General features: G+C 39.0%; 1 protein-coding gene across 4 annotated transcripts in view; it reads left to right on the forward strand.

Annotated features, from left to right (window-relative positions):
* The first annotated feature begins 5,169 nt into the window (after positions 1-5,169).
* eno1a (enolase 1a, (alpha)) overlaps positions 5,170-11,539 on the forward strand; it is a 10,809-nt gene continuing 4,439 nt past the window's right edge. The window contains exons 1-5 of one of the 4 annotated variants that reach the window (XM_032520587.1): positions 5,170-5,438; positions 8,151-8,245; positions 10,258-10,353; positions 10,506-10,564; positions 11,319-11,388. In XM_032520587.1, coding sequence (XP_032376478.1) covers positions 8,161-8,245; positions 10,258-10,353; positions 10,506-10,564; positions 11,319-11,388 — 310 coding nt within the window. In that variant the 5' untranslated portion in view covers positions 5,170-5,438; positions 8,151-8,160. Of the gene's footprint in view, positions 5,439-7,889; positions 8,068-8,150; positions 8,246-10,257; positions 10,354-10,505; positions 10,565-10,815; positions 10,875-11,318; positions 11,389-11,539 lie in introns of those variants that run through there. The other 3 variants (XM_032520585.1, XM_032520588.1, XM_032520586.1) reach the window with 3 other exon arrangements.

The following is an 11,539-nucleotide window of genomic DNA, read 5'->3' on the forward strand; positions in this document are numbered from 1 at the left end:
AGGGACACACAAACCTCTCCACCATGAGAAGGTTATGGTTCCTGGAGAGGGCTGTGTGTACTGCACATCATTAACAAATGTCTCAACACCAATCCACCCTTGCCCACTTCCTGTGAATGTTTCATTGTGCCTCTGTTTTCTCCTCCACGCTGTACATATGGTATCATTTAAACTATTATACAACCAATTTGTTCTCTGCTGATTTGACATAATTTATCTGTATTGATCCCATCTAAAGCTTATCTTATTTTATGTTCTCTTTCCTTGTCTTGTCTTCACTTAATCAGGTACTTAGGTTAATTTGTTCACATGAAGGTCATAATGGGATTAAACATAAATGGATCAATGAGTACCTGGTAATCTTTTAAATTACTTTTGTTCATGAATGTCAGTGTGTTTTCTTTTTCTGCACCAAAAAGGTCCTCGAAAAAGAACATATTGTCATATTTTTTTCTGTATGTGGTGATTATAACCATTTTCTGGTATGTCTAACTTTCCAACTTTATTATCCTGAAGGAAATTTGATCTGATGTTTGAATAGATAAATTAAGCTTTTCAATGGCAGGGATAATAGAAGCCCTGGCATGCCTTGTTCTTGTTCTGGGCATTCTAAAACAAGAGGTGACACGCTTACAATAAATATTCCGTCCACCTTACCTGACACTTTCACCACATTTTCTAGCCAGTTTTTTAACCAGCCAATGGAAGACTGACATATACCACGCCACCATGTAAAACGAAAGACTTAATAAAACCTTGATAAAACAAAGTCATTAAAACATTGCACACAGTGAATTACTTCATTTTTCTCAAAAAGAATAGCCTCTGCTGGACTTTTTATAAAAAGCGTCAGTGTTGGGTTCAAAACATAATGTATTATCCATAATGGTTCCCAAGTATTTATACTGACACACAATCTCAATATCCTTCTCCTGAACGACAGTGTGTGTAACGCTGAGCAATACCATAGGGTTCTTTCATTTAGCCACAGTAAAAATGGTGGCATGTTTCCATATTTTAGGAACTGTTTGACCAACAAGGACTTTAAGCACACAGCCACTTATGCTATCTGGATCTGGGCTCTTGCTAACCTTAGTCTGTTAAAGAAGCATACCATAACCAACCATAGAGACATCAGACGTGTCCCTGACAAGTTCACACACGTTACTCTCACAAAAATCATCAGAGTTAAATCTCAAATAAAATCTGCTTAACTCATTTGTCAGCTGCACATTTGAAGTGAAACCATTTAGACAGACATCATTAGAGGTTGTGTGTAGACCTGCCATCAATTTCACACCACTCCAGACAGATCTAAGGTCACGCTCAATGAATTGGGATTCAATTTTAGCCCTGTATTTCTGTTTATGCCTTAGCCATTTCAGCAGAAACTACTTTCATATTTTCAGCATAGCCAGTTTTATCATCCCTTTTAAAAGCCTTCTTCTCCCGAAGCAAGTTTTTCAATTCCTTAGTGATCCAAGGCTAGGATAGGAGACAACCGGTTGTTGTTTTTTACTAATTATTTGGGCATTTTTAGGCCTTAAATTGACAGGACAGCTGAAGACATGGAAGGGGAGAGAGAGGGTGGAATGACATGCAGCAAAGGGCCGCAGGTCGGCGTTGAACCCCGGCCCTCTGCGTCGAGGAGTAAACCTCTATGCATGGGCGCCCGCACTACCAACTGAGCTACCCAGGCGCCCAAGACAACTGTTTTTGATGGGATCACACTATCAACACATAAAGTTTGTCAATACTGTTGGATAATTCCTGAAAGACTGACAAATCTGTACAGTTAAAGCCCCCTTGAAGGGCCAGAGAGCAATCCTTGCTCCACACCTGGACTTCACATGTCTGCTCCTTGTCCCTGTGCAGCACAGTCCTATACGAAGGGAGAAGATAGACAACATCGTGGTCGGAGAATCCAAGAGGAGAACCTGCAATAGACTTACAGGCCCCCTTAATGGAGTCATAACAGAGATCCAATGTCCTGTTTCCACGAGTGGGACAAGTGATGTACTGGGTAAAGCTGCAGTCTTTTTACAATCAACATTGTTCACCCAGGAAAAACACGTAGTATCAGGTATGATGGATTGAAGTCGCTGTGACACTGAAAATATCACAACAGTAGCAATTTTGACATCTGCTCTGGGGTGAATACACATCAATGTTAAGAATATTTTGGGGCAGCCTCTAGCTTACCTGGTAGCATGTGCCCCCCCCCCACCGTCCCATTTCCTATCTCTCTTCAACTGTTCTAAACAAAGAGAAAACCCCTAAAAAATATAATTAAAAAATATTTGGGGGAATCCCCTAGGTAACTAAAATCCTTCCAGACATGAACCCATCACACAGATCATGCAAACTCAGATAACTGGAAAAGTTGGGTTTCTTATCAGGTGACGTGAGTGTGGTAAAAATAAACTGGTTGTTTGAGACATCTGGATCATGACATGCACACTGTAGAGAGAGTTGATGGGTCTTAAGTTCTTATTTACTATTTTTAACCAGGGTCCACTGAGCATGAAGAGTCTTTCCTGGAACACCGTGCTCACTCAGTTGGAGCACAACCAGCACAACCAGCTGAGCCACTAAAAAACCTCCACTGGAGTCTTGTGCTGAGGGCAGCTCAGTAGTGGCAATGACATTTTTACAAGGACATACTGTATGACAAAGGCTTTCTCTGAGTAACGGGATATTACTGTTGTCATCATTACATGTCATTTCATGGCATGATAGCAATGCATCATCATAGATCATTACAGCAATGGGAATGTATGCATGTCATATGTTCGGACAATATCACGGCAGGTGTAGACTCCTGAACTGGGGATTTGTTGGAGCCAGAGGGCATATGGAGGAGCTCAAATTTAACCAATTCCTAAAATATGTGTAGCTTTGGCTTGGGCTTGGCCTCCACCCCTCCTTCTTGGCTGCCTTACATCCTGGGGCTGGTGCTTTGGTTATTGGAAAATATTTCAAATTGACTGACAGCAACGTGCTACGGATCACCAAGTCATTTACATCATGGTGCAGCTTTCTAATGTTGACCAACAAATAAGCAGAGTGGAAGTGTTGATGCCTCCAACCATTTCACAGGTGGTACAAGCAGGGCCAGAAACAGCCTGTCACACAGGTGGGCAGAAACTCCAGATACCGCAGCAGACAGGCTGGAGGCAAATTCAGCAAATTTCACTTTCTAATAAAAGTTAGTAAGTCATTACTAAATTCGTTTAATGGGTCTGATTTCCCTTGTTTGCGTTTTGCCCGACCAGAAACATGGGAAAAGACACAAAAAATAATTCTTACTTCAATGTCCTGGTATTGTACATGCTAGCTTACACTGTTAGGGCTTACTGGGACATGTACACAACAGATTGTTACTTTTATTAGTAACAAATGTGCTTTTCACACTATGACAAAAAGCCTGCTGTGAAAAAGAAGAAAAACATGATTTTTACCTTTAATTAATCAATAAATTGTTGTATTGATTAAGTGATCACCAATTCAGTCTGCAAAAAACAAAACTATAAATTCTCATCACAAGTTAACAGAGCATAAAGTAATATTCCAGTCTGACCAACAGTGAAAGACCCTGAGTGTTTAATGTGTACAGGAAGTACATTTACTGAAGCACTGTAGGCCTTTCTGAAAACAGTTTATAGCTTCTGTCCATTTTATGCTGTACTTCAACTCCAATTTCATAAAAGAATGTTCTATTTTTTTACTGCACTACATTTATCTGACGACTGGAATAATTACTCTGCAGATTAAACTTTAACATTCAAAACATATGATCATGTTATAACAAATGATGCATTCTTATAGATTGAACAACGGCACGTGGAGTAGTAGTCACATTTGTTTAACCAACTTTAACATCAAAATACTGCTCACATATTAATCCATTCATAATAATCCAGTAGTAAAATAATATAACACTTACAAGGACCCTGCATAATGTACATTTTGATGCTAATACCTCTGTACTTTTACTTAAGTAAGATTTTGAATCCAGAACGTTTAAGTGTAAATTAGAATTGTTTTAGTTTAGTATTGCTACTTTTTTAATTAAGTAAATGTTCTGAATATTTTTCAACTACAATCCTTAAATCATATATTCACAAATCTCCACCAAGAGTAGAATACACAAAGTTTATTTTTGATATTTCCCCATTGCTGTCAATATAACTGCTATAATACACCAGCTCATTAAAAAAAATGCATTTAAATGAAAAGAAAATACAAGAAACGGGTACTGGATAAAAATTCTGAGTCAATATATTCCTCAATCCTTATAATTATAAGGAACTCCTTTCAAACGTGCACATCTGCTGCGGGAACATGTTTCAGATGCATTTCAATGAGAGCATGTGGGCAGCAGATGGCGCGGTTGGATTTAACACCGACAGAAGAGTGTCAAGGTCACTGCAGCAGCTCTGATCTGTCATGGATGCTCCCATTGCACTGCACAGCTGCATGAAACCATGTCCTGTAACGATGAGACAGATGTGTAGGGGGAAACCCACTTTTCACTCATGTTTTGATTCATTACTTCAATATCTACGTGCATTACCAGTGCAGTACCCTTTAAAGGGTTAATTCTGGGATCTTAGTGTATCTTCACACAAGGTTCCCATTAATCACTGATGTGGTGGTTTGCAGATCAAAAACGCCTTGCCTGTATTTGGGGCCAAACTGGGATGCATTTGGTTGAAAAGTGAAAGTTGTATCTGTCTAATTTATACACAGAGCTCCATTTATGTTTCAGCAGCATTTAGATATAGCTTCATTTGTGAAGTCATGTAAAAGGTAGTAGCTAGTTGCCTATAGGCTACAATTGTTAAAATGCTGTTGAAACTAAGTTTGATTTTTCCACCAGCTTAGATGTCTAGACATATTCCAAGAAGGTGATTGTCATTTTAGGAAAGCCCACAGCTTTTTTTTTTTATAGGCCTATTCGTGATGGGAAAAGAAAAGTCATTGCCAAAAAAACGTGACCGCAAGTGACATGTGACCAACAACTAACCACTGCCTGCTTCTCTGCACGTACTCCAAATGCGTCATCTTTCCGCATACTGCCTCTTTCATCCTCACACGAAAAATATCCATTTTCCGTAATTCAACTAAAATCAAACATGCTTGCTTTCTGTATGTTTACATATGGTTTTTTTTCATACGCGATGCTTTTGCAAAGATTTAAAACACCCGCATCCTCGTTGTCCTCATTTTGGGATGTGATGTGAGGGTGGACGTGCATCCTTCCTCGCACTAGTCTGCCTCGTGAGCCAGTCCCAGCCAATGGCGTTACTCTGTTGCCCGTTCCTTCCTGATTCCGTTCACTTATCATTGAGCCCGAAACGTCACGAGCGCCTTCTCCGCTTGTCCGCACGAGAGAGAGTCTGCACTGTCCTTGCACACAGTTAGGCCCGGAAAAGGTAACTTTGATATCGTTATTTCTGCGTGTTATATGCACATTTTGTGTAAGACAACATCTATTAAGACTTAAAGAGCCTATTCTAAGACAATGTGTGCTAATATAAACTAGGCTACTTGTCTTCCTAAATGTGTCCATGATATTCTTCTTACACGACGGTAACGTCAATTATTGTCTCTGTGTAAGCGGATACTTTTTATTTATTTATTATCGTTGATTAGCTTATAGACGCTAGCTTATTTATTACTTGTTGGTTTTGTGGCTTATAGTTTGTAGCCCATCGTCTATTTTTAAACCAGGCCGTCAGCTGGCGAGATGGCACTCCATTTAGAGCTGCAGGGTGTGTGGGGGAAAAGAGCGTCAAGTTGCAAGTCCAACTTCCAGTAGCCTAGCCTCCTTCCTTGTTAAAGAACCGCTATCATAATTAACGTTATTTGTGTATTTTTGGTCCAAAGCTGTAAATGACTGTAAAGTCCTTTTTTGCTTTAAGGACTGCCTACACATGCTGGCTCATGCTCAGGCAGTGAGCTAACTCAACAGTTGCTTGCAACAGACGTGGGGGTGTGTCCACAGGTTGTAGGAAAATTACTTCACGTTGTAAAATTACACTGCGTGTATCTCTTTGTGATGGTTAGTTATTTATATACTTTACTAACGTAGATGATACTTTTATCAAGTCAGATTGTATCACTGCAGTTTTAAAGGTATTTTTTAATAAATGAATGAAAAAGATTGTTAACACACAGATGTGGCTTGCTGGCAAAACCTAATGTAGCTTAATTAAGGATCATGCCAAACTAGCATGCGTAAACATATATCAGGTTATCGATCCTCAGTTATTTATTTATCTGTGGGTGCCATTTTGTGCAGCCAGCTTACCTCCTTGCTCTTCACAAACTGTATGCATTATTCTGATAGTGAAAATAAGGAATACAAATTGTCTGTAGGTCTATGTGCATGTGAGACATCCATGGGCTGCCACTAACAATAATTTTCATTATTGATCAGTCTGGCCGATTACTCTCTTGATTTATCAATCAATAAAATGGCAGAAAATAATTTCTTCAAATAGCTTTTTTTCCACAACAAGCTTAACCCAGAGATATTTAGTTAATGATTTCAAAGATAAGTAATTGCGAGGATATGCAGCCTCACAATTGCTGAAAGTTGGAGATTTGGGGCATTTTGCTTGAGAATGACTTAAATGATTAATGGATTTTAGTTGTTGATTAATGCGTTCCAATGTTGTTTCTGTTACCAATTCAGTAGGGGTGGTGAATTTTAGTATGGGGGTTATCAGCTGAAACCTCTGAGATTTGGTTACCATTCTGTACCTTTTTGCATACCTTACTTTGTAAAATATTACCATGCTTTTATATGCATTCATATTTACAGTTGAAGCCAAAATTCTAAAAACAACACAACTTTACAAGAACTTTGCCTAGATAAAACATCCTAAACTAAATTTTTTTATTTAAATCATTGACTATTTGATATAGTATTAGGTCAATGGTATTAGTATTGAGGTCCACTACCCAGCCCCAGTCAACTGTCAACTTCCTTTTAGCTAAAGAGGAGGGTCTGTGTGTGTTTGTTTAGGTTATTTTGCCTCTTTGCTGTTGGCAGTGGCAAGTTTCCATATAGACTTTTAAAGACAAAGGATTTTCCATTAATTCTGCTCTACTCTAGTTTAACTATGGAGGCTGTACTCAAAGTTCACTCATGCATTCTGAGTGGCTAGATGAGCAAATAAGTTCATGGATACAGGGCAAGTTAGATAAAACAAATGAAAATCAATGGCACATCAGGAGTCCTGGCCAGACTGTCTGCATAAAACCTTTTCTGCCCACCAGTACTGGAATTCTGAGAGATAACCAATGCTCACTGAGATTACACCACTACTCAGGACTTTAACCCAAATGAGTATAGTACAAGTTGGACAAAAAGAAGCCAAACATCTATTGTGCCAAGTCCTTCACCTACTGTTGCGTATAGTGACCTTTCACTGCTGTTATCAAGAGTTCTCTGTTTCTCAACTCAGTATCGCAAGCATTTAGCAATATTGCTTTGTAATCAGTTATATATGGAAAACTGAGTGGACTTGCAGACAGGGGCGGTTCAAGAGGGGCAAGGGTGGCCAGAGCCCCTGTAATATTAGGCCTTGAGGCGATATTATTCATATGCAGTAATAAAATGTAGATTACGACTATAAATACGAGTATTTTTCTGTTCATTGTTGTATGTATATTGTAAGTCTATTGTAGAACCAAATCTATGGAGGGTTGGTGGTATATAACACTTGTGCTTCATACATTTGATACCCCTAAAATTGCATGTGGCCCCAACCTGCCCCTCCATTTAAAAAGGTTTAGAACCGCCCCTGCTTGCAGAGATTGCTTCATACGCCACGCCCTTTTGGGACTAATATATCTGCTATCCTGGCCAGCTTACATCAGTTGGTTCCGGAGGTGTGCACGGCTTATATATATGTTGAATTAGAGAATCCATTAGACGGTTAATTCCTCTACCCCCAAACTCAAGCTATAAATTAGATTACATTTTGTCTAGCGTATGTCATTGTGCATTTAATTTATTGCCAACTGACAGTTTTGACTTGAAGCTTAAATTTAGTAAGTAACAGTGCAGCCATCTGTCTGCTTGGCCTGTGGAGCAGCACTATACTGATGTCTCTTACCTGTCATTTTATCTACAGATCCAGAACCATGTCCATCCTGAAGATTCACGCTCGTGAGATTTTTGACTCTCGTGGCAACCCCACTGTGGAGGTTGATCTGTACACCAAGAAAGGTACTGCACAATTTTATATATATAAATGTTTTTATCTACTTTTATGAGTTTAGAAATGGTGGTCAAGGGTGACACAACTAGATGACAAATAAAATGTTAGCGCATGTTCAACCTCTACACATTATTTAACACGTATTTTGAACATATTTATAACTTGAAGTGTAATGCTGCAACATATTGGAAGAAAGGTTTTATACTTTTTTCGTGTTTTGCCCAATTACCTAGCTAGTAAAAACCAGTTCAATTGTGGATTAAGATGGCCAAGCTAGTGTGTTGCCCTACACTGTATAGTGGATCCAGAGGGGATTAGATCAGATGGTGGATGTGTGAAAATAGCTCTTGTAATATTACACTGTCTTCACAGCACTGTTACTGTAATGGTTCCTGTTTGGGAGCAAGGGTAGCTCATACAGTAGGTACTTCTGAGTTGAGTTAAATCATTGATAATGCATGCAAGGTAGAGATGCTTTATAAATTATATCTACATTATTCCCTTACCTAATTGTATCCTAGATCACATAATGAAGCTGCTGAGCATAAAACATCCAAACTCTGCAATGTTTGACACGTCTGGCTACAGTTGAGATCAATTTATCCAATTAACTAATAGCCTGACTTTGATTGAAGTTTTTTTGGCGAGCTGTTCTGTTCTGAGTGCTAAAACAAAAGATCAGCTCAACCCAATGAAATGTCCTGAGAATGTTAATGAAGCGACCTCAATGACCATTGAGATGGAATTGAGTGGAACAGGCTACACTGTCTTGAATACATTAGCTGGAATCTGGCTGCTCTATTCTGCAGCCCTGTCATCTTTTCATTAAGTTGGGATGTTTGCTAAGTGCTTCAGTGTACTGTAAATAGCACCTTTATTCCTTTTTTTCGACAAGATTCCCTTTTAAGTCCGACAGACGTATTTTGGCATCATTAACGGCACAGATCAAAGCAATGTGCTGCACCCAGAGCAAGTCTGTGTTTTGCTGCGTTATGTAACCAGCTTGCCTCTTGGTCACAGTCATAAAAGAAAATCTTCTATGCTTGTTTAAACGATATTTCAGTAGCTCAAGTAATCTGGACATTTACAGTCCCTGTTCCTGTTTTATGCTCTAGTTATGTATTTGGGTCATGGTTTTTATCCAGATAAAATGGTATGATGTGACAGTATGCCAGTTCATTTTATAGCCTGATGGACTGTTGCCAGCTCCGCCAGCTGCAGCAAGGTGATGTCTTGATGCAGATGATTTGCTAAGCCTGAACCCATGGGCTAAGCGCTAAATCCCCTCAGACTCGCACCATCTCTGCCGGTCCACTGAGCAAATACTAAATAGATTTTTGCTCATCCCCAATTTCTCCTCACTTGGTTGAATCCAAAATGGCCATCCTCTTATGTGTGGGTGTGACTTGGCATCCTTCCACAGATGCACTGCACATGCTCCGTTGGCAGCCTGTCTCCCACTGTTGCATCACAGAAGTGTCTGCAGACATTTTTGTTAATCGGGCTTGTGAGAGCAGGCATTGGCCGATACCGATCATTTCAAAATGGAATTAATCAGCCCAAAACGGTCTATCACTATTCAATACGGACAAGCTCGACAAGCTTTTAATTTGTCACCCACCAGAGGGAGCTTTAATTTGTCTAGTGCGGTGCAGTGCATTCTGGTAGTTGTAGGTTTCTACTTTTTTAAGCAAGAGGGAATATCGCAGCTTCTTTTCTGTTTTCTTGGGATGTTTGCACCTTTCTAATGCATGGACAGCCCCATTTTATCAAAAAAGAACTTCTTTCCAGCAGTAAAATTCTTCTTCAGTGCTTTGTCAGACATATTTATGTCCGCAGAATCTGTGTTGAATAAGTATCACAGAGTAATCACATTTATGGTTGTCACAGTAGCAGGTGTTATGGAAAATGACATTTCAGTATGAATCAAACTGCAATGAGTCAGTCCTTTGCTGGCTTGTTGGACATGATACAGCACTTTAGGAAATGACTGTTGCAAAATGTCATCTGTGTCTCCAAGGTCTTTTTAGAGCTGCAGTGCCCAGCGGTGCTTCCACAGGCATCTATGAGGCTCTGGAGCTCCGTGACAATGACAAAACACGCTACATGGGCAAAGGTAACCCATCTTCATTTATTCCCAATTTAATCTTTCTGCTCACGTCTATTCTGTTGCTATCTTTCATATACTTTCAAAACTACTATACCTTCTGTTGTCTGTCCTGGATTCTTTATTACCATTTACTATCCATATTTCTTCCACCCCGTTAGGAGTCAAAAGAGCAGTTAAATATGTAAATGAATTCTTGGCCCCTGCATTGTGTAACCAGGTAAATAAAGTGTGAAATAACAGGATGATTCTCTTACGTATCGGTGCGCACAGCAGCATGAAGAATGGCTTTGCCTTTGGAAACTAACCTTGACAGGCACAAACAGATGTTCACAGATCTAAAGAGAAAACATAATGAGCACAATCATAGAAGGCTTAAAAATATTTTACTTTACTCTGTGTTCATCTGTCATGCCTCCTAAGCATGGTCTTCTCCTGTCTGAGTCAGTTATGGTCTGCTTGTCCTTGCAGGTGTCTCAAAAGCTGTAGAGAATATCAATAAAACAATTGCACCTGCACTGGTTAGCAAGGTAGGACCATTTATCGTTTGACTAATATTACTGTGTGCTAGTGTCACAAGCCAAAACCAAGCCTTGATCAGTTTTTTGAATTCATTATGTATGTATGTATGTATGTATGTACGTACGTATGTTGAAAATACAACAGAAAAATAACTGTAACATGGGCAGTACTGACAATTGCCAAGTGACTACTACTATAATTAAAAAAAAAAAGACATTGCATAAAACTAACATGTTAAGCAGTTGTTTGTTGTTCCTCTTTAACATGGACCTCATTGTTTAATTATAAAAAGTGATCTTAACTATGTATTAACAGTTTCATTAGCAGAGCTGTGAATATTTTAACATTATTTGAGTGGGTTTTTCTAAACTAACTAGCCATAAATAAACCTAGTTTTTAATCTTTTTGTTTCCAAACGTACACTATAACTTGTCATGTTTTGTCTAATCCAGGATGTGAGCGTTATTGAGCAGAGCAAGATCGACAAGCTGATGCTGGACATGGATGGCACAGAAAACAAGTGTAAGATGCTACTTTATGCACTATAACTGGCCTGACAATGTCAGTGCAGAGTTTTGTGAGATATAATTAATAATATTATAATATCAATACAATACAATCTATTTACTTTCAGGAAGGGTTTGGGAATAAATATATATATATATATATATAT

Source organism: Etheostoma spectabile, chromosome 7 (genome assembly GCF_008692095.1).
Source record: "Etheostoma spectabile isolate EspeVRDwgs_2016 chromosome 7, UIUC_Espe_1.0, whole genome shotgun sequence".
NCBI classification, from domain to species: Eukaryota; Metazoa; Chordata; class Actinopteri; order Perciformes; family Percidae; genus Etheostoma; species Etheostoma spectabile.